Source organism: Vigna unguiculata, chromosome 5 (assembly GCF_037176805.1).
Source record: "Vigna unguiculata cultivar grain cowpea cultivar isolate G323 ecotype 2 chromosome 5, ASM3717680v1, whole genome shotgun sequence".
NCBI lineage: Eukaryota > Viridiplantae > Streptophyta > Magnoliopsida > Fabales > Fabaceae > Vigna > Vigna unguiculata.
Window position 1 is genome coordinate 38,610,275 of NC_140796.1, and position 23,582 is coordinate 38,633,856.

At 30.9% G+C, this 23,582-nt stretch overlaps 1 protein-coding gene across 12 annotated transcripts; it reads left to right on the plus strand.

The window, feature by feature from the left end:
• Positions 1-336: 336 nt before the first annotated feature.
• Positions 337-19,706, plus strand: LOC114184926 (Peptidase S24/S26A/S26B/S26C family protein). Of its 12 annotated transcripts, none has more exons than XM_085673774.1 (8): positions 337-531; positions 3,633-3,683; positions 4,354-4,416; positions 10,384-10,564; positions 10,654-10,875; positions 12,660-12,770; positions 14,528-14,579; positions 19,334-19,706. In XM_085673774.1, exons 4-7 carry the CDS (start codon positions 10,436-10,438, stop codon positions 14,561-14,563), a joined length of 498 nt encoding a protein of 165 aa, XP_085529900.1. In that variant the 5' UTR covers positions 337-531; positions 3,633-3,683; positions 4,354-4,416; positions 10,384-10,435; the 3' UTR covers positions 14,564-14,579; positions 19,334-19,706. The 12 variants fall into 12 exon arrangements, 10 of the variants coding, with proteins under 10 accessions (XP_085529900.1, XP_027928138.1, XP_085529899.1 ...); XM_028072337.2 differs by having other exon boundaries at positions 3,633-3,661; positions 4,340-4,416; XM_085673773.1 differs by having other exon boundaries at positions 3,633-3,661; positions 4,340-4,385; positions 10,343-10,564.
• The last annotated feature ends 3,876 nt before the right edge of the window (positions 19,707-23,582 follow it).

The window sequence follows — 23,582 nt, forward strand, 5'->3', positions numbered from 1 at the left end:
AGTGTTTGCAACCTCTGGGCAGGTAGTAATGTCATGCCCAGAGGTTGCAGACACTAAACTTTTTGACCCCAATCCTCTACTTTTATCATCTACAACATTATCTTGCCAGTCTCACTTCCAGACATTATAAACCAGTCTCAATCAATTAAAAATCAAATAATTTAATTTTTAGAAAACCAGAAATAAAATAAATAAAAAGCAAAACTAGATATATTATATATATATATATATATACACGTAACAGAACAACAACAAAAGCCAGAGAAAAAAAATGAAATAAAAAAACAAAGAAAGATATATAATATATTATATATGTAATGATCAGTAAAAGTAAAAAAAATGAAATAAAAAAACAAAGAAAGATATATTATATACGTATGTCATTAATTCGAAAGAGGGAAAAGAGAAGAAGGGAACAACGACGCCACTGAACCAGCGACCCGACGGAGCTGCCACGCGAGGCGATCAGAGCTGCCGTGCGAGATGATCGGAGCTGCGACGTGAATGACCGGGGCTGAGATTTCGAAATAGGTGAACGTTTTCAAGTTCGATCTTCTCTTCTTCTTCGATTAGGGTTTTCGAGTTGGGTTTCGATCTCTATTTTTGCTTGGATTTTCGATTTGGGGCATTGGGGTTTTGGTTTGGGCTTAAAATCCGAAAGCCAACAACATGTTTTTGTGTCAATTCGTCTCGTTCTTCGAACTCGGTGACTCGCTCTCGAACTCGCGAGTTTGGTACGAGTCGACGAGTTTACTCCGAGTTCATTACGAGTTTGAAAAAAAACGAGTTTATATGCGAGTTAACCCGTGAACACTGTCATGACTCGCAGACTCGTACGGGTGTACGAGTCAACCCGCGAGTTTGATAACCATGGTTGCAGCCATTAATTTAAAAACCAAAATATCAGAGGAGAGGGTGGACTAAATGGATTGAACTCAGTTGCTAAAACATATTTAAACAAAATCTCTTTGCTGGTGCAGTTCACTCCTTTTAGTCCTACTATGTGAAAGAAAAGAGTGGCATGCTAAATGAAAGTGCTCCTTGTAAATTATAAGAACTACACACTGAAGTTTTGAGAGTAGCAGAGTGTGACTCTTGCAGCATAAAATGAAAGCAGAGACATGCAAGGATTACATAATAATCGTAAACTTTGTGGCCAAATTATGCGTGCAATGGGTTAGGTGGCATGATGTTTGTTGCTATATTTAAGCATGAAGGGAATATAGTTGTAAAGAACACTCTTAATTGCAAATATGTACTATCTCTAATAGAAATTTAATAGTTGTGATCAATCATTTTTCTTTTTTTCCTTGATTATTGTTTTCTGATCATAGGTTGTACTATATGAAATCCATTAGTTATGTCTGTTACTAAAGGCTTACTTGGATAAAGACTATCAAAAGTCTTCTCTCTCAGGAGTAGAGCTTCTCTAGATTTTTTTCATCTGCTTTATTTTGTATATTTAAATATATTTTACTTAATTATTTCTTCTTTTGGATTGTATTTAGTGAATATTCTTCCTCTGTGTGCTCTCATTTCCTTTTTATTAGCAGAAATGAAGAGAAAACACACTGATCTCATGTACTGGGTGGGAGTCATAACATTTCCTTTGGTTGTCAAATAGGAAACAAAATGGAAAAGAGAAGAATATTTTGTTTATAAAGTCAATTTTTATTTTTCATCAAATAAAGAGGAATCATTATTTGTGTTGTTTTTCCTGTTTCTTTTTTTCTTTTCCAAATAGACCAATAGATTTTTATGACTAACTTCTGAGTTGCTCTCCATAAGATATGTTTTAGCCTTTTGTGTTCATCTCTAAAGGTGTGATTCTCGAGATTATCAGACAATTATATGTAGTGACTGTTTTCAAATTTCAAATAGAATGTCAATACAAAAAATAATTCCATAGAAACTTCTAATTTTAATCGAACTTAGGAAGCAACATTATTTAGTTGCGCATTATTAAAGCACCATTTCTTCAATTGGCTTACCAGTACTGCTTTTTTTTTTCTTGTGAACAAAACAAGAACTGTTAGAATATCAGTATCAAACTTAAATGAGTTAAGGACCAAAGGCCCAAAGAAGATAATGGACTCAATGTACATCATGGAGATCACTTTCAAATTCACGTGATTTCTGTAGTCTCTTTCAAACTTGAAATGAAATTTCTTAAACGAGGCATGGAATAAATTAGTCATTCAGAGTCACAGAATTCCCTCCTAGATTAATAGGTGCAGTGGCAGAAACATTTTAGGAGTAGTAGCTTTGAAATTAATTAATTACGAAAATTCACCAAAAGGAGACACACTAACAAGAAAATTGTGATACTACTTTATTGTATATGTCAAAATGTATGAGTTGGTGTGTAGAGTGTGTTCCCTTCATGAACGTACCACCCAAATATGAGTTGGTTATAATAAGCACATGGATTTTAATTTTTTTTTATAATTGAATAAATCAGTTTGAACTATTTTCACGTAAGATATAAGCTATTTTTATATCTTAGAAAGATTCCCTTTACTTTCCTTTCACCGCACACCATAAACCTTTTTCTTTTTAATTTGCTTCTTGCCAGGCCAGTGTGATAAAATCTTTAGAACTGATAATTGAAATGCATTGCCCTAAACAAAAAGTGTGGCCATTGCACTAGGTTTCTTTTTTGGTGTTAAAGTAGTGGCAGGTTTTCCTATCTAAGTCTTTTCTTCCGATCAATGACTCATAATTGTTGAAATAACGTTGATGATGAGAGGAAAGTGGAGTTGATGATGAATGTTAATAATTGATAATGCATGCATAAATGCAAGAGTAGAAGTAGTACTATGATGTGAGGGCATGAAAGAGTGAAGAACATAAATTAGAAAGCGCTGAAGGAGAGAGACAGAAGAAACAAATCTATAAGCGAAACGATGTGTTGGCTCTCTCAACAGCTGAACATTAAATTGGACAGAGTTCTGAGTCTCCTTTCTTGTTCCCACCATTAAATTGGACAGCCTCTTTTTGAATTTCAACCATCTTTTAATTAAAACCTTCATACCAATCTTCACATACGTTGCTATAAGAAAAGAGAGACAATACAAACAATTGTAAGTATTAGTGAAACGATAAGTTTGTATATAATTACTCTAATTATTTTATCTGTCAAATTTAGTTATTTGCTTTTGCTTTTGTACTCTACCTACTTGTTTTTATGTTATTTTTCTTTTCTTTCCTATGTGTCAGACAAACGTATCTCTGTTTTCTCCCAATTGCTTAAGCTTAAAAGTTTCTCTACATGATGTGTGTTGAAGTGTCACCTCTATTGAATTACTTTATGTCGACTTATTTAGTTTCTCAGATTGGAAGATTGGGGATGGGGAAATCGAGTTGTTATATTTTCTGATAGACGTAAGTAGAAGGTAAAACACAGAGCAGTGAGAAAGTGAGGCAATGTTTTGTTTTGGTTTGCTGACTAAAATAAAATAAAATCGAATGTCTAATAAATGAGGTTAATATCTTTGATGACACACGTCACCTTTTATGTCAGTGTGCAAACTTTCATGATCTCTTTAAGGAACTTCAACTTTATTTCTGTTTGTCTTTGTTCTTCACTTGTTTATTTTCTCTCTCTTTTTTTCTGTTTTCTTTTTCTGCAGAGACAGCACAAGAAGGGAAGATCCTTTTGGTAAGAAGCAACATTGACTATTGTATAATGCTTCACTCTCCTCTTTTGAAGTTATGTTCATTTATGTCTATTTTCTTTTGAAAATTACGATCATTTCGTTTTTAAGTTACGATAATTTGTTTAGTTCTAAGAAATTATAATGTTTATACGTTTTACATATTTATAATTATTCTTAGTTTTCGAAGGCACGAAGATTTTTCTTTTTTTTTGAAATATTTTATATATGTTCTTTCAAAATTAAACCAGCTTACTTTTAAGGCATGTTTAAACTTTAGTTAAATTCAAGACTCTAGTATTACTCACTACCAAGTCAAGATTCCGAGAAAAAAAAAAGCATGTTGGAGGAGCTTAGACACATCACGTGATGGATTTGTAAGGTTTTTATTATTTATTGAGATTTGATTTGAGAGTAACTTTATTCATTCGTGTCGTGTTATTCAATTATTATGTACATATTTTTGGGAAATTTCTTTTATCAGTATAAGGTAACTTTTAAAGTTATCAAAGTCTAATTTAAGAAAGAAAGAAAAATCGTGCTAAACCTCATTTCCAGCGAATGACATTGCATCCAACGAATCTCATTCTAAAAGTATTTGAAAAAATTATTTGATTTAATCGGGAATGTAATTCGTATTTGGATGTAAAAGTAGAAGCATTTTTGTTTTGAAGAGGTTTTAGTTTTTGTTTTGCAGAGGTTTTCATTCTTGGGAAGACTTTTGGATAGGTAATATCGATCTTCTGTGCATCCTTCCAAGGTCAGTTCGGTGGTTACTATACTTGTAATGAATTGACTTCTGATTTAGTTTTCTGGTATGGATCTGATTATTTCTTTCTTCTTTAGCAGTGGTTTATTCATATACTGATGTACTCAAACTAAATCATACATGTTTTTTATTTTCTACACATCATTCATGTTTTAGACTTTGGTTTATTGTTTAATTTCATTTCACAAAACTCACTTTTAAGGTAATAATTTTCTCTCACCCATCTATTTTGAATCTCCATGGTTCGTTTATTATTTTCTTTCAGTTGATTCATAAGGATTCCTATTTATTTTAAGAAATTGACGAGTAGAAGAATTTGGCTTTTCTCATTGTTTAATAATTTAACTTGTGAATTTTGTCCTTCTTTATCTCATATGTCACTTCTCTTTCGCCACTTTCTTTTCTTCTGTTCAATAAAAGCTGTTGTTAGGTGTTTAAATAAGATGATGTTAGGTGTTTTATGACTTATATAGTAATTCGTTTTGGAGTAGTATTATATTTCATATAAACATTAGATTCTATTTCATGTAAATATTAGATTGAATGAGACTTGTTTTCTGGATGTTTTGGATAATTATATACAGTATATAAGATGATGTTAGGTGTTTTATGACTTATATAGTAATTCGTTTTGGAGTAGTATTATATTTCATATAAACATTAGATTCTATTTCATGTAAATATTAGATTGAATGAGACTTGTTTTCTGGATGTTTTGGGTAATTATATACAGTATATAAGATTATGTTAGGTGTTTTATGACTTATAGTAATTCGTTTTGGAGTAGTATTATATTTCATATAAACATTAGATTCTATTTCATGTAAATATTAGATTGAATGAGATTTGTTTTCTAGAAGTTTTGGGTAATTATATACAATATATAAGATGATGTTAGGTGTTTTATGACTTATGTAGTAATTCGTTTTGGAGTAGTATTATATTTCATATAAACATTACATTCAATTTCATGTAAATATTAGATTGAATCAGATTTGTTTTTTTGATGTTTTGGGTAATTATATACAGGTTTGGTATGTGGTAAGAAGCATAAACGAATTTTTCATAAAAAAAATAATAAATCACTTTTTATACCAGTTGAGGTCATACTTGGTGTAAAATGTGTAATTTTTTATACCGGTTGGAACTATAATCGGTATAGTAAGTCATTTTTTCTTACATAACTTTTCATTTTCAAGAGGACTTTCTATACCGGTTTTAGAAATGGTATAAAAAATAATTTTTTTATACCTGCCATGGAACCGATGTAGAAAGATCAAACCTTCTATACCGCCTGCATCTATACCGATGCTAGAACCGGTATAAAAAGCCTTTTTTTAACCGGTATAAAAAGCCTATTTTACACTAGTGTTACCATCCAGGAAAGGCAAATGTAGTGGTAGATGCTTTAAGCAGAAAATCTTTACATGTCTCTTCACTAATGATTCATGAAATGAATTTGTTAGAAAAATTTAGAGACATGAATTTGTCGGTCACCCTAAACCATGATAAAATAGAATTAAACTCCATTCAGATCACTAACAATTTACAAAAGCAAATCCATGAGGCACAAGAAAGTGATGAGTTCATTAATAAGAAAAAGAAATTGATAGGTCAAAGGGGTGGGGAGAATTTTGGCATAGATAAAACCAGAACTTTGAGATTTAAGGATAGGATGTGTGTACCCAATAATGAGGAAATTAAGGAAATGATTCTAGAAGAAGCACATAAAAGCAAATTAAGCATACATTCGGGCACAACAAAAATGTATCAAGATCTCAAGAAAATGTTTTGGTGGCCCAAAATGAAAAAGGAAGTGGCACAATATGTAGCAAAATGTCTAGTTTGTTAAAAAGCTAAAATAGAACACCAAAAGGCAACAAGAATGCTACAATCCTTATATATACCTGAATGGAAATGGGATAGTATAGCAATGGATTTTGTAGTTGGCCTTCCACGAACCATTCAAAAATTTGATTCCATATGGGTTATCATGGATAAGTTAACAAAGTATGCTCATTTCTTACCCATTATCATTAGGTATTCATTGGAAAAATTGACTAAATTGTACATAAGAGAAATTTTCAAGTTACATGGAGTTCCAATAAGTATTATATCTGATAGGGACCCTAGATTTACTTTAAAATTTTGGGGAAGTTTACATCAAGCCTTAGGTACCAAGCTTCACCTTAGCTCAGCTTATCATCCCTAAACTGATGGAAAATCTAAAAGAACCATTAAATCTTTGGAAGATTTACTAAGAGCTTATGTGTTAGAAAATTCTAATAGTTGGGACTGATGTCTACCTTTGATTGAGTTCACCTATAACAATAGTTTCCATTCCAGCATAGGTATGGCACCCTATGAGGCATTATATGGGAGGAAATGTAGAACACCTTTGTGTTGGTTTGAGACCGGTGAGAATTCAGTATTAGGTCCTGACATGATTCAATATACAACCGAGAAAATCAAAATGATTAGAGAAAAATTGAGAACAACTCAGAGTAGACAAAAAAGTTATACTGACAAGAAAAGACGACCTCATGAATTTCAAGAAGGTGATCATGCATTCTTGAAAGTTACACCAACAACTAGAATTGGTAGGGTGATAAAATTGAAGAAACTCACTCCCCGATTCATTGGTCCTTACCAAATTCTTAGAAAAAAAGGTCTTGTTGATTATCAAATTTGTTTACCCATTTTTCTTTCCAACTTTCATAATGTCTTTCACGTGTCTCAATTAAGAAAATATATTTTTGATCCATCACATGTAATAAGACCTGATATAGTACAATTAAAGCATAACCTTACATTTGACGCAGTGCCTGTACAAATTATGGACAAGAAGGTCAAGGAACTGAGAGGCAAACAAATTCCTCTTGTAAAGGTCATGTGGAATGAAGTTAATGGGGATATTACATGGGAGTTAGAAGAAAAAATAAAAGATATTTACCCTAATTATTTTAGTAAATAAAAAAAATTCAAGGGCGAAATTTTTGTATCTAGGGAAGAAAATGTAACATCCAAAAAGTTTATACCACAATATTTTTAGTATGTTAACATCTAAAAGTTAATGATTGATTATTTTTCATATACAATGCATTGGAGTTATACTATTTATCTTTATTATTTCTAACATTACAAAATAAAATCCCAATAATAATATTATATACACTATTAACAAATATTTTTTTTTGTGATCAAGTCAATATATTTTAAAGAAACCACATTTAAGATCTTCATTGAGAAAACATGTTGACAGTACTTATAATATATATGATGGTTGAATATTCTATAAATAAATATATATACATATATATATATATATATATATTATTGAAACTAATAATACAATAAATTATGAATATACAAATTATGAATATACGTTTAATAATAATCGATATTTGATTTTATATACAAAAGTTTGAATAAATGCAAAATGAATAAATGAAAAATGGGTAACAATCAAATGCGAAATCTTTGAAAACAAAGTGATAGTGGATTGAATAACAAGTGAATGAGAAAGTTATTATCGTATCTAATAAAAATTATAAGAAAAGAAAAAGAGAATATATATATATATATATATATATATATTTATATATGTATGTATGTATATATAAATTGAAGAGATTAGAAACATTTAATGTTAGCATATTCGTTTCTATCTTTTATCCTTTCATTATAAAGAAAAAAATCTAGGATTGGATGTTGAGAACTAATGGAATCAGAATAGTATAGGAACTAAGTTAATTAAGAATCAAACTAGAAGTAATGATTACCTAATATAATATTAATAAGGGTGGGGTAAGAGAAATAAAGAGCGAAATAGATAAGCTAGAAAAAAAAAACAGAGGGAAGCTTCTGTGTGGATCCATTCAAAGAGAGAGAAGTTACAACAACGAAGACAAAAAAAATTTATCACCAAAGTCTCGATACAACCTTGGTGTGTTTTCCATAATAAATAAGGTAAGGAGAGGAGACGTCTATTATTTTATCTCTTTTACTTTTATCTTTTTTATCTCTTCATAATTATTTTTATTTCTATATTTACTTTAATTGAGGTGTCCCTAACCTCATTCTAATTTATATTTAGTTTCCATTCCTATTTATTTATTTATATTCATCTTTAGTTGTGCACTGATCTTATTTATTCAATTTATATTTACTTTCACTTACTTATTTATATTTATCGCTAGTCACGTACTGGTACTTTTATTTATTTATTTATATTTATTTTAATTATGCATTTGACCCTATTTATTTATTTCTTTATATAATTATATGGTTTATGATAAATTAAGATTTGATTATTGTAGTTGAATGTATGACCTTGGGGATTTAAACGAGTTAGTATTACTCAAGATGAAATGTTCTTGAGTTACTTTGTTGTCCATGAGCTCATTTATCTTGATCAGTCGCTACAAAATTAATCAATATCTTTATAAAGTATGATGAAATTCAATTTTATGGATTTGGAAGATTTTCCATCCTATTTTATATTATTATGATATCTTGTATATTTTTATGTGATATTTGTCTCACTTTCCTGTTTTATGATTGTGTATGAAAAACAAAATTTTATAACCTCATCATAGATGGTTGCTCCCAACATGCCTGATCCCTTCTTCGCTGACATCGTGGTTGTCTTCCTAGGAAATGCATGTCAAACAAATGTAGTAAATAATTCTGTGTGACATTTCAGAGGAATGGAAACTCTACTATCACTTTCCTTTCGAGTCCAAATGCACTTATTATCATTGAATGACAAATTGGAGTTACCTTTTACTTACCTCCAATGGTCCAAGTGAACCCTATCCATAACCTTTTTCCTCCTCATGTTTGAAGACTAGTATATGAGCAGGGGGGGACTGTAGGATGCATATCGTACTGTAAAATATATAAGCATATATGTGAATATTCTAAGTTAGATATTATTGTAAATTTTGATACTAAAATTTTATAAGTAAATCATATAATAATAATAATAATAAAGGGTTCGTAAGTTGCCACAACTTTCACCAGATGACTCCAACTCTTTTTAAGTGTATTTGACCAGCCTAGTGAATATGTCATTGTTGTGTAAATTTGCTAATAATTTGATGTGTTAAATATGTTTTTAGTTCCTTAACTTTCGGTAGAAATTGAAAATAGTCTCTCTTTGAAACTTTAGACTAATTTAGTCACCCATTTATTAAAGATGAGGGATTTAATTGATATAAAATTCCAAAGAGAGACTAATTCCAATTTTCACTAAAAATTAAGGGACTAAAAACATATTTAACACTAATTTGATTCAAACTCCAACTTTTTTTAGTGTATTTCCCTGCCCATTTTGCTCTTGTAATATAAAAGGCCTTACTTCTTTAGATTCTATAACTATTTTTTATAATTATTTTTTAAAAATATACTTTTATAAATTTAATAACATTTTTTATTTCAATAATAATTAAAAGAAATAATTTTTATTTATTATCATAACCTAAAAGTCGACAAATAGTATATAGTGTAAATAATCAATATTTTTTGTTTCGTTACGTGGAGTCATATAAGTAATTTATTTGTTCATTCTGATTCAAATTCAACAAATTCGTTTATATCAAATTATTGTAATAAAATTTTTTTGAAGGTAATTTATATTATTACAACCAAATTTATGATAATATCTTATTATTCATTTTTTTAGTTCTTCTTCTTATTATTCTAATTTCAATAAATTACGATAATTCTATCACTTTTGGGCATGTAATAATGTAATAATAAATTAATTTTAATAATATACAATTAATTAACTCTAATAAAAGAAAACGTCGAACGGGCATAAATACTTTTTTTTGAAACTTCCTAATTCCTAAAAGAAGTAGATTACAACCCTTTCTCTCAAATATTCCTTTATATTCCCATAAATTGCTTGTAGGTTGCAACCTCAGTGAGTATTCTTTCGCTTATTGCTCTCAGAGAATGGTGTACTAACAAGCTTCGAAAAGAAGAGACCGAAAGAAAGAGAAAGATGAGGTTTTTGGGTCACGCAGCTCAATGGAGAAGCGCAGCGAAGGAAGCGTTGGACCGCACAAGCATCACTGTGAATTTCCTGTGTTGGCTTCACTTCACCAGCAACTACCTCTGTTCCCCGTTTCACGTATTCATTTCAAAGATTCAAGCTTTTCTCCCCTTCTTGGTGCTTTTCGGATACTCTTTTGATTCAATTGCGTCATTCCCTGCTTGCAGGCGTATGGGGTTAGCATGCTCCCCACTCTCAACGTCACCGGCGACATCCTCCTCGCCGACCATCTCTCTCCGCTACTCGGGAACGTCGGCCACGGCGACTTGGTTCTCGTTCGGTCCCCTCTAAACCCTAAGATCAGGTTGACGAAGCGCGTCGTGGCCGTGGAAGGGGACACCGTCACTTACTTCGACCCGTTGCACTCTGAAGCTTCTCAAGTTGCAGTGGTGTGTGTGCTTAGTGGTTTGTTCTTCATTTGCTCTAGAATTAATCTGTGTTTTTATTTTTTTCTTTTTCTTTTGTAGTAAATGAATATAATTGTTTTTACATTGTCATCCAATTATTGTTAGGAATCTAATTATTGTTAGGAATTCAAGTAAAAGATGAAAGATGACAGGAAATGAGAAAATTCGGTGTCAGGAAAGAAAGACTCGTTAACATCAAGTCTTAAAGTCTTATGTTGTAGGTAATTTAAAGTCTTTTATATGGACAACTCATACTTAATTTGTGTTTAATCTCATTGAGGTTTATCTTGGTGTCCAACTCTAACGTAGACAAGTATGTCTGTTGGAGTAAGACCGAACCGCATTTAGGCTCACACTTGAGGGGAAGACTCTTAGAATTCAAATATAAGTTGAAAATCTCATATCAAGCAGAAATGAAAAAGTTGAGTCACATATAAGAATAGAAAGGTCATGAACATTAAGTCATAAGGTTTTATATTGAAAGTGATGTCAAGTCTTTCATATAGGCAACTTACATATCTGAGGTGATCAGTCTCTCTGGTCTATCCTTTAGAAATTTCTCAACAATTGTCAAAGTCAACAAAGAATGTTCCTCGCAATATGAAAGTGCGATGAGGGTCATTGTATGTCTTGTTCTTGCACATTCACTTGTATATGCAAAGAGACTGTTTTAGATTGAAATCCAAGTCTAATGGGTCACCAAAATTGAACTTTACCACTATGTCAGGGATTGTTCTTATGGATTGTGATTTGTTGACGGTATAAACTGACTTTATATTGGTAGAGAACAGAAGTCTTTGAAATGTACCTCATTGATGGTTTTATTATGTTAGATATCAAATATGAGATTCAACCTATTGTGAAGTTAGGGATCGATTCATTTGTGAAAACACTTTTTTTGTTTTCACTTTGTTTTCTGTTTCAAAATGTTTTCTTTTTCCGTTTTCACTTTTTCCTGGATAAACTTCAGAAAACATCAACCTAAATGCCCCCTTTCTTTTTCTGTTATGAATTTAGATGAATATTTGCAGTATAGAGTATATATACATGTAATTCTAATAAAGTAGTAGCTTAACTGTATAATCATGCAAGATCGTAGTGAGTAAAGGCAGGTGTGAGTTGCTTTAGTCATGACTCATAAGATTGAAAGCCATCGGTTGATGCTTTCAATTTGTGATTTATCATAAGTTGTTTTTATGTTGTGTCCCAGTTAGGCGGGTCTTTTTGACTGCTCATTCAACTGACTCTGATGTTTAGGTGCCATTTTCATTTAAGAATATGTGGAACTAAGAGAATGGTTAGAGTAATTTTCTACTTCTTCTCTATATATAGAATGGAAAAGTACAGTTTCAGTAATCTGGCTGGTGCCACACAGCAGCTCTGTCCCATGTATAATAACTTGGCAGAAGAGTCTTAAACAGATCGAATACGTTTCTGTTTTACTCACTTGGTCACTTGAAGAGATGAGTTATTTGCTTGTGATGAATAGTAATGTCAGTCAAAATTTCATTTTCCTTAGGCTGAAAACAAGTATATTTTTAAGTAAAATATTATAGTGTTTTTTTTATAATGCAATACACTCATTTATTTTAAACCCTACACCCTAACTTTTATGCCCATGCCATTTTGGTTAGGCTATCATGCCAATCCAAATACTTTTGTTTGCTGAACTTAAGAGGCAATAAGTAGTTATTATTAATCGTCCATTGTTTGATATTATGCTTTAATTGCTGTTATAATCTGTTTTATCAATCTTTTCTCCACAGGTGCCAAAGGGGCATGTTTGGATTCAAGGGGATAACATTTATGCCTCCCGTGACTCACGCCATTTCGGTCCTGTCCCATATGGTCTCATAGAAGGAAAAGTGTTTTTCCGGGTAAGTGTTGTACCTCATACATTCTACGTTCTTGTATGATTTACGAATTGGTTCTTTAAGTTTCTCTCTTTTATCTTAAAATTGTTTGAATTTCATGATGCACTTTTCTCTTATCTTCATGTGGTCTAACATTTTTTATTTCCCATAAAATTGCTGAGTGAGGTAGAGTTGTATTAGTACTGTTATGTTAATACAGTGCTAAGCTTGTTTTTCTTTTCCTCACTAGTGTACTCGGATAAATCAGTCATTTTGTAGTTGAACCAATGTTTATAAAAGCACACTGGTCATTGAACCGGTCAAGACTCAAGTTCAAGTTTCAACAGTCTAACCTTGACTGAACTTTGGTTGAACTGATTTTGATAAATACTCTCTCTAGTCCTTACCATGAGACGCATATTAAAAGAAATTGTTGGTTCTTTTAATAAGACATTTTATAATTTTTATACAACTTTAGATTTATTTTACTTGTTTATTCCTATTAAACATTATGAGTATTTGTGGGAGTAATAATTAAATATTCCCTCCGGCCCTTAATATAAGACATAGTTTAAAAGAAATTGTTGGTAAGGTATTTTATATATTCTATGAAATATTAAATTTCTTTTCCTTATTTCTCATTATTAATATTATGGATATGTGTGTTTTTTTATTAATAAACAACGAGAAAATAGTTTTAAAAGTCATTAAGGAGGGTAAACTTTGTACATTGCTGACATTATTTTCTAAATTCAACAAAGTCATCTGAATTAATTACTTTTATTGGTTTATGTGTTTACCTTAGAAATGTCTTATATTAAGAACGGGAGGGAGTATAGTATTATAATTTTATAATACTAAAAAAAAATATCATTGTATTTTTTTAACAGTCAAAATACATATAAAAGTCTGAATAAAATATATCATAATAATAATGTTAAATTAATAAATTACAATAGCGTCTACTAAAAATAATAATTACTTACAAAATAAAAATAAAGTGACAAATTGGTATAATAGGAAATTATACAAAATTTGTAAATAATATCAATTGATATACATGTATAACAATAATAGTTGGTATTATAATTCGTAGAAATTTGTGAACATTACTAATTATGACTTTTTGTTTATTTTTGGTTTTTATATTAAGTTTTAATTTTTTCTTTTTTGAATCACTGGTTCAATGAACTGGTTTTCACTGTGTTTTGGCCGGTTCTTACTGGTTCTAAAATTTTTGGGTTTTATACAGTGATTAGACTGTTTAGGGGCCAATCCAATCCGGTTTTCAAAACCATGGTTGGAACTGTAAAGGTAAGGCAGCAACTGCTATTTGTTGATGATCTTAGATATCATAACCTTGAATAATTTGATCTATCATTGTAGTCAGAACCATAGTTGAAACTGTAAGGCATAAGACAACTGCTGATATTTGTTGCTGATTGTAGATATCATAACCTTGAATATTTTGATCTATCCTTGTATCAGAACCATAGTTGAAACAGTAATGTATAAGGCAACTGCTGTTATTTGTTGCTTTATTTAGATATCATAACCTCGAATAATTTGACCTATTATTGCAGTGAAAAGTGAAAACATCATTTGCTGTGCGGAAGCTAGGTCATTCTGATTAATTAGTTGAACCATTTTATGTTATACTACAAATATTTTACATGATTGGAAAAAAGTGCATGTTAACAGTTGTTGGCAAGTACGAATTTGTTCTATTTACTGATTTTAAATCGTCCATTAAAAGTTTTCCGAATGCTGTATGTTACTAGGTATGGCCACCTGGTAGCATTGGATTACTCGATTGAAGATATTATAAATAAGGTACTGTACTTTTAGTTGTGTTTGAGATGTATGCTTGCATCTTTTGTTTAAAGTATTTATTGAACACTATGTCCCTGACTACAGAGAAAGTGAAATCTTTCATATGAATCTATTACGTACCTTTTAAAGAATTGGCAAAACAAGATAGAGAGTGCCTTCTAAATAATTGACAAAACAAGATAGATAAAACGTAAAAAAAAGACCCCTTTTCTGTATTATTCATTGATTATCTATTCAAAACACAAGCATCCGCTTACAAAGGAAATGTCCTTTCACATGGGACATTCCCTATCTCAACAACTAAAATCCTTCTTATCTCAGCACCCCTCGAGATAAGAATATATAAACTTTCTCAAAAAGTCTCACCCCCCAAACTACTAAGTACTTGTTTTTTTAAACATCCTATTATACATTCTCCGACCCTTCTCATTACTTCCCTTCCTAAACCCTAAACCTTAACATTAGCAAACATGTAGTACTTCTTGATTTTAGGAGAGTAACAACGATACTATTTTTGAAGTTGCACTTCCTATTATACATTCTCCAACCCCTCATTACTTTCTTTCCTAAACCCTAAACCTTAACATTAGCAAACATGTAGTACTTCTTGATTTCAGAGAGTAACAACGACACCGTTTTTGAAGCTGCACTTCCTATTATACATTCTCCAACCCCTCTCATTACTTCCTTTCCTAAACCCTAAACATTAACATTAGCAAACATGTAGTACTTCTTGATTTCAGGAGAGTAACCTTGATACCGTTTCTGAAGTTGCACTTCCTATTATACATTCTCTAACCCCTCTCATTACTTCCCTTCCTAAACCCTAAACCTTAACATTAGCAAACATGTAGTACTTCTTGATTTCAGGAGAGTAACAACGATACCGTTTTTGAAGTTGCACTTCCTATTATACATTCTCCAACCCCTTTCATTATTTCCCTTCCTAAACCTTAAACCCTAAACCTTAACGTTAGCAAACATGTAGTACTTCTTGATTTTAGGAGAATAACAACGATACCGTTTTTGAAGTTGTAAATAGTCCAAGAAGACACATTTAATATAGGTGGTAGAGAGTTTATTCAACCTTGGTGACAAATAATGAACAAAACATACACAATCAAACAAGCGGAGGAAACATGAAAGAGAGAATATTTAAAAACCTTGGAATAAGGAACACTATTGCTTAGAGAAGATGACATTTTTGTTAATAAGAAAACAAGTAGTTAGGATAGCATCAACTCAATGATGGACCAATATATTGGCACCATGTAATAAGGTATAAGTTGTCTCAACCAAGTGTCTACTTTTTCTGTCTACAATACCATCTTTTTCAGGTGTGTGGACAAGTAGATTGATGTGAAATGCCATGTGAACTTAAAACTATAAAGAAATTAGATAGTTACGCTTTGGCATTATCACTCTGTACAATTTTAATTATTTGGCCAGACTGATTTTTATTTCATTCTAAAAGGATGTAAAGATAGTTGACAATTTGGAACAATCTTTCATAAGATAAGCCTAATTATATTTGGAGGTAATAAAATACCTAAAACCAAAAGATGAGACATGACATAGTTCGCGAATATCGAAGTGGATGATAGAAAAATAATAATTATGTCTCAATTCAAACTTTTCAGGAGAAGAATATTTAACATGATTTCTTAGTTGACATGACCCACATTCTAACATATAAGGAGTACTAAGTTTAGGAACCATTTTTTTTTAATTTGACAAGTGAGGATGTAACAAACAATCATGTAAAGTTTAGGAGATGGAGATGTAAGACAAGGCACATGTGGAGTAGTTTCAAAATAGTATAAGATTCAAGTTCTATTTCAATTAGTCACCTTGTATTAGGTTCCTGTATATCAAAGGAATTGTCATCAAAGGTTAGTGAACAATTTTAATACTTGGTTAATTGACTTAAAGATATAAGATTGAAAGGACATGCTGGAAAAAAAGAGAACAAATTAGATATAAGGAAGGAGAAAGGGAGACTTGATGAAGGATTATCTTGTTTCCTTTTAAGATTATGGAATATGATGAAGAGTTGTTTAAGAAAACTCAAGGAAATCCCCACTAGACATTAAGATAGCAAGCTATTTAGATGTGAAGGTTCCTTTCCAAGAGTACAATAGAAGGAAGAGATGGATTGGAGTTCTTAACAACGAAAATAGCAATAAAAACACAACGAATTTGCAATGAAAAAAGAAGAACAAAGTAAAATGGAAGAGAAGAGAGTAATGGTTATGGAAGTGGAGCACACCACTCATAGAGGGGGCAAAGCCAAACCAAGCTCTAGAGATGAGTGTATGGTGCCACCACTTGCATAAGCAAGATAAGGCAAGAGTTCTTCCACTCCTTGGAAGGAGGGCTAGCTCACGGATATGTGGTTGAAACAAGAGTGTTTTGATTCAAAATGTTCAACCCTTGTACAAGTGGTAGAGCACCCCCATAAATAGAAGAGTTTAAGGGCCTCTATGCAAATAAAAGATACCTAAGGATGTCTCTACAAAAACCTAACCCTACCTTCTAGAAACTAGGTCAAATAAGGTTACAAAAATGAGAGACAAAAAAGCTAATTATGGTGTGTGCAACGCTAATTTCGTTCTAGCACAAAAGGAGACCAAGAATGTGTCTCATGTCTCTAAAAAGTGGCCATAGTGTGCTAAAAACAAAGGAGACCAAAGGTACATAGGTACACTTGTTTTATGCCTTTTTCTTTATGCTTTATGCCTTTGCTTTACTCTCTTCTCCACATCATTTATGCTCCCCAATCACCATGCGCCACCTAGCATTGCATTCTTACTCCTAATTAACCTACAAAGCAAATAAACATAGATTAGCATGTTGGCTTAAGTCAAGTCAACTATAATCAACAAGTCAAACCTAGTCAAAGGTCAACAAGTCAACTAAAGTTGATTCAACTAAGTCAACTTAGGGAATCAAAAATAACAAATGCAAATGAAAGGGATGAAGGATTAGTGAACTTCCTTTCTAAACATGCTTAGTCTTCTTAAGCATGTGCCTCCATCCTTGGTTGGGGTGAATCCTTCGTCAACATGGAGCCTTCCTCCATCATGAAACAACCCTCTAAAAAGGTCGTGATACTTTTTCTTTTTACCAGCTTTTGTGGTCTTCTGAGCTTTTGTAGATTTCTTAGGTGGCCTGCCCAATTTTCTGCTATATGGGATTACTTATAAGGAGATAGCCTCATCTTCAAAATCATCTTGTTTACTCAATTGTTCTTCCTCCTCTTGCACCCTATTAGATCAGAATTTAGAAACCATATTAGCATCCACAACAAGCCTGGAATTAGAATCAATTTCTTTGGCTGCAGAACTAAATGCAGCAGCAGCCATATCAGAAGAACTATTTGTAGCCTTAGTATCGGGAGAAGCAATAGCCTCGGCTTCAGGTTCCCTGGTACTCAAACTATGAAAAGTATTATTATGAAGCGGGTCTGACCCATTATGAATCTGCTCTAAAACGTTAGAAGTATAAACAATAGGAATATGTTCATCAGACTGAACTTCAAGAACATTCAAAATTAATTGTGTTGTCATCTTCCTTGCTCTCTTATAGAGAAATCATGTTTATTGCTCAAGCAGACACCCTCTCCTTTTTCGGGTGCCATATTAAAATACTAGAAAAACAAGTTCAAATTAACACTTTCTGTGGATTCGGGTAGGTATGGAAAGGAAAAGAAAGAAGGGCGAAGATAGTGGAATATAGGATTGTTTAAATACGAGGAAAGTGAGTGAAAATGAATGAGGAAGTTTGTAGTTAATGTACCTAAAAATAAAACATAAAAAATTAATTGTTATATAAATAATTGCTAATATACCCTTGGGTGTATTTATTAAGCATGAGTGTAAGTTATATTTGAATAATGGATAATTATGAAGGAATCCCTATATGTAATGGAAAAAATATTTAGAAACATTTATTTATATATATATATATATATATATATATATATATATATATATATATATATATATGATGAAATATTTTCCCTATTTGAATATAGAAACATAAAAGTTTATTAAAAAAATTTAATATTTTAAATTTCAATTTAGAAATGAAATTTAAATATATGTTTAATGAAATAATAGCATGCCAATTAATTTAATATTCCAACAATCATATTTAACTAACCGTGAAAATAACTAATTACAATCATGGATTAAAAAAATACATAAAATTATAAAAAATAATAACACAAATAATACGTGAGTTTCCCATATTGTTGGTAAGTTATTGAATCCAAATTTCAATTCCATCAATCCTTAATGGACATGTTGGAGACCATTACAAAGGCTCCGGGATATGGTATTGAAAGCTAGTTGTAGTTCATCCACACCTTGTTGCAGTCCTTTAATACCATCCTGTATTTGGTTTAACATAGGAAAGATAGGGTTGATGTCCTTAAACCTCGAAATCTTTATCTGGATTTTCGTGGTCTTCTTTGTCAGGGTCATGTTACTCATGGTAACCTATGCAACGTTGCCATGCACTGTTTATGTTGACTACATTTAATTCTTTCTGAGATTTCACGTTTAGGAAATTTGACCACCCTAATTTAGTCTTGCAATTTTTAGGTCAAAGAGAATACGAGTTATAAGAAGAGCATAAAGCAATAATATGTTATTAGTTTTTCATTTTCGCATATAATCAATGATATGATGTGACCAATTAATGGCATTATTATGTTTCATTTCTCACGTCATGAAGATATTTTCTTGTAGGAGTTGTGCATAGTCAACATCGCATAGACATTCGCGAAGCTCCGACATTAACATTTCAACCAAAGTAGCATTCCTATTGTAGTTGAGGTATTTAGAGGTGTTGGTTAGATCAATTTTTTCTCCACCATATTTCAAGTTTGCAGCATTTATCCAATCATTTGGTGTGATCTAATCTTCTTCAACACCTTAATGATTAGATTATCTACGTCGAGGAGTTTGATATTTGTTTACAACGGTTTTACAATATCCTCATAATAATCGCGTTTTCATGACAGTAATCTTTTGAAGGATTGAGAGGTCAATTACTAAGAAATGTAATCCAAAAGAATGTAAATCTAGTCATAAAAAAAATGAAATTCATTATCTTCGACTAGACGACAATGGCTTCTGTGTCATAATCATTGTAATATGTTTTTTTAATTAGTTTTAAATTCATGTCTACGCACAAAGTATTTTTTGTGTTTCTTAAAATCGATTTAGAAATTGAAGAAATAATAAATTAACATTTTTAAGTTTATAATTAAATTATGAATATAATCAACCTAACAAATTATTTATAGGTTTAGAAATTAAATGTTTTTAAAAATATAAATACTAGATTTTGTACAAATATAAAGGATGTGTAGAAATATATAGAGCAAACTTACTAAAAATATAAATCAATGTATGATTTATTGTATATTGTTAGATTTGTTTAATCAGTGTATTCATAAACTTTTCTAATGTGTTGATAGATTTGTCCAATCAATGTATGGATATATTTATCTAATTGTTACACTCGTTTAATTAATTAATGGATAAACTTGTTTATTGTATATTTGAAGACTCATTTAATCAAAGAATGAATAGAGTTGTCTAATGTATATTAATAGACTAATTTAATATGTGTATGAACAAAGTTATTTAATGTATATTGTTGGATTCATCTAATTAATTTGTATATGGACGAATTTGTCTAATGTGTATTGTAAGATTCATTTGATGAGTGCATGGAGATACTCATGTAATGTGTATTCTTAGACTCATCTAATTAATGTATGTATTTACTCATCTAATATTTTTTGCTATACTTATCTAATCAATATATGAACAAACTCATCTAACGTGTATTGCTAAATTTGTCTAATTTTTTTCGCGATACCATCTAATCAAATATGAATAAGTTCGTCTAATGTGTATTACAAGATTCATCTAATTAGTGAATGAACAAACTTGTCGAATGTGTATTAATAGACTTGTCTAATTTTTGTGTGGAAAGATTTGTTTAATGTACTTTGCTAGAGTTATCTAATCAATATATGAATAACTCATTTAATGTGTATTGTTAGATTTGTGTAATTAATGCATTGACAAACTCTTCTAATGTTTTTTCTTTACTCATCTAATCAATATATTCCTTGATTTGTCTAATAATTTTGTTATACTCGTTTAATTAACATATGAAATGACTTCTCTAATATTTTTTGTTATACTCGTCTAATTATTGTATGAATAGTTTCGTCTAATGTATATGGTTAGGTTGATGTAATTTTTTATTTTGCTATATTCTTCCAATTTCTGTTTGGAAAGATCTGTCTGATGTGTATTGCTAAACTCGTATAATCAATACATTGACAAACTCGTCTAATATGTATTGTTAGACTTGTCCAATACGTATATGGACACACTCGTCTAATCATATTCAGACTCGTCTAATCAATGCACACTCAGACTTGTGTAATGTGTATTTAAAAACTCATCTATTTAGTGAATAGACAAATTTGTCTAATGTGTATTAATAGACTCGTCTAATCTATGTATGGACAAACATGTCCAATGTACACTACTAGACTTGTCTACATCCTCGTTTAATGTTTGTTGTTAGACTCGTTTAATTAGTGTATGAACATAATAGTCTAATCAAAGTATTTGTAGAATCATTTAATATGTATTACAAGACTTATTTAATCAATGAATGAACAAACTCATATAATATGTACTAATAGACTCGTATAATTTGTGTATGAATATACTTGTACAATGTATATTGTTAAGCTTGTCTTATCAGCGTATAGACAAACTTATCTAGTGTTTGTTGCTAGACTTATTTAATTAGAGTATGGACAAACTTGTCTAATGGGTATCGCTAAACTAGTATACTTAAAATTGTGAAATAATTCATCTAGTTTTTTTTCTATACTTGTCTAGTAATTGTATGGACAGACTCATATAATGTGTATGGTTAAACTTGTCTAATTAGTGCATCAACAAACTTGTTTAATATTTTGTTATACTCATCTAATTAGTGTATTCTTAGACTCATATAATCAATGTATGTGTTAAGAAATGAACTTTAAGCGTAACTTAACTTTACAAAACCAACTTGTAAAGTAAGGTTTACACTTACTTATATATTATAAATTATCAGGGTCAAACAAATTTAAAAAGAGTTAACATCATTTATGGAAGTTGAAGCTAAAATCCTCTTCACTTTTCTAGACCTTGTATTAAGGGTGTAGGATTTCTTTTGAGGCCTTGTATTAAGGGCCAAACAAAGTAGGGTTTTTGAACAATCTTAAGTGGTAGAGCAATGTTTGCGCCTAGCTTAAGTTAATCTAGGGTAATTAGTTTTGTAACCTAGATCGGTGGAGGACATCCCACACACATGATGCCACATGATAAGCCCTTAGTGGAGAGTTTTCTTACAAAGGTAGTGGCCATCTGTCATTTTCCTAGTAGAGAAATTTTTACTAAAGTGGTTTTCCACATGACATTATAGGAGTGAAGAGTTTTCCTAATAGTGAAAGTATTATATAGGTTTGGGGCAAGATAGCATTTTAGAATTTTGGTCCACTTTGGAGATACCTTACTCTATAAATAGAGGTGTCTTTGTTGTGTATTTTCACTTTGAGATGTACAATGTTATGCTGCAAAAATTTAATTTGAGCCATAAACTTGTTTCTTAGTCATTGCTAGAGGCCCTCGAACCACCCTTCTCTAGAGAGAGTGCCTAACCTCTTTAAGAGCACCATCAACCACCTTCATCCAACCACCAAAACCTCCAAACAGAGAGCTTTTACCACCACCCTCCTAGTTCTGCCCACCATCCATCTTCTTGCTTTAGCCCAACCTAACTTGAGGAGGAGGTTATCAAATTGAGAGGTCAATTACTAAGAAAATGTAAATTCAGTCATAACAATGAAGGTGAAATTCATTATTTTCAACTGACAATGGCTCTGTAGTCATTATCATTATAATACTTTTTTTTTCTTTTAATTTTGTGAAATATTGATTGTGATCCAACAAGTGTGATAAAGGGGGGAGGAGCAATTGAGTTATTAATATAAATTGGTTCTTTTTGTTGTGGGAGACTGCTTTGATGCTTTTGTTTTGAGGATGATGAAGACATTAGATATAACCTACATATATTAATAATTTATGATTTTTTTCCTTTTCGAAATGTGAAGATTAAAAGAATAAGAAAAATAAGTTAAAATTTCCATTTCATTCTAAATTATAAAATTAACTTAAATAAAACAACATCATAATTTTTGTAATTGATACATTTATGAACAATGATTATTATTATTTTTGTAATCAAATCCATCATCATAATTATAACCAATGTAAGCAAATGAACAAATAAGATATGTTATTGATAAACTCTAAGTCACTTCAAATTTATACAAAATTGATTTCTCCACTAGTGTAGTATAGTGTGAAACTAAAGATCAATCTTAGAAAAGGTAAAATGGATTTTAAAGGATTTATGAGTGTGTGTATAAAGAGAGGAAATCTAATTATTCTAAGCTAACTAATATATCATAGCTATAAATTGAAAAGGATGCATGAATCCTATCCTAAGACCATATATAATGTCTTGAAATAGATTATTAATGAATGAACCCTATCAACTAATGATATGCTATCTAATATGAGAGACAAAGTACTCTAAGCAATGCAGAATTCGTCATGATGCAATCTATTCGTAAAAATGCCTTAAAGAAATTATATGAAAAACAAAGTGTTTGTGAAAATGCCTAAGTGACTTTGAACATATAAATTTTGCAATGCAATTGTTACACTCACAATGTAAATATTTAAAATGATCCCAATGCACAAATAAAACTAACTGGAACTACTGCAAATAAAATGGAAAAGTTCTAATCAGAAAATAAAAAATTGGAAAACTTGCATGGTTGTGTTCACGAATGGCATGTCTATGACAAGTTCGTAATGGAGATGGAATGAATGAATCAATGAATTTATT

Excerpts from the sequence above, each read along its gene's own strand:
- LOC114184926 (XM_085673774.1), top strand. The coding sequence starts at position 10,436 with ATGAGGTTTTTGGGTCACGCAGCTCAATGGAGAAGCGCAGCGAAGGAA. Across the intron at positions 10,565-10,653 it reads ACCTCTGTTCCCCGTTTCAC|GCGTATGGGGTTAGCATGCT; the intron begins GTATTCATTTCA and ends CCCTGCTTGCAG. Across the intron at positions 12,771-14,527 it reads AAGGAAAAGTGTTTTTCCGG|GTATGGCCACCTGGTAGCAT; the intron begins GTAAGTGTTGTA and ends GTATGTTACTAG.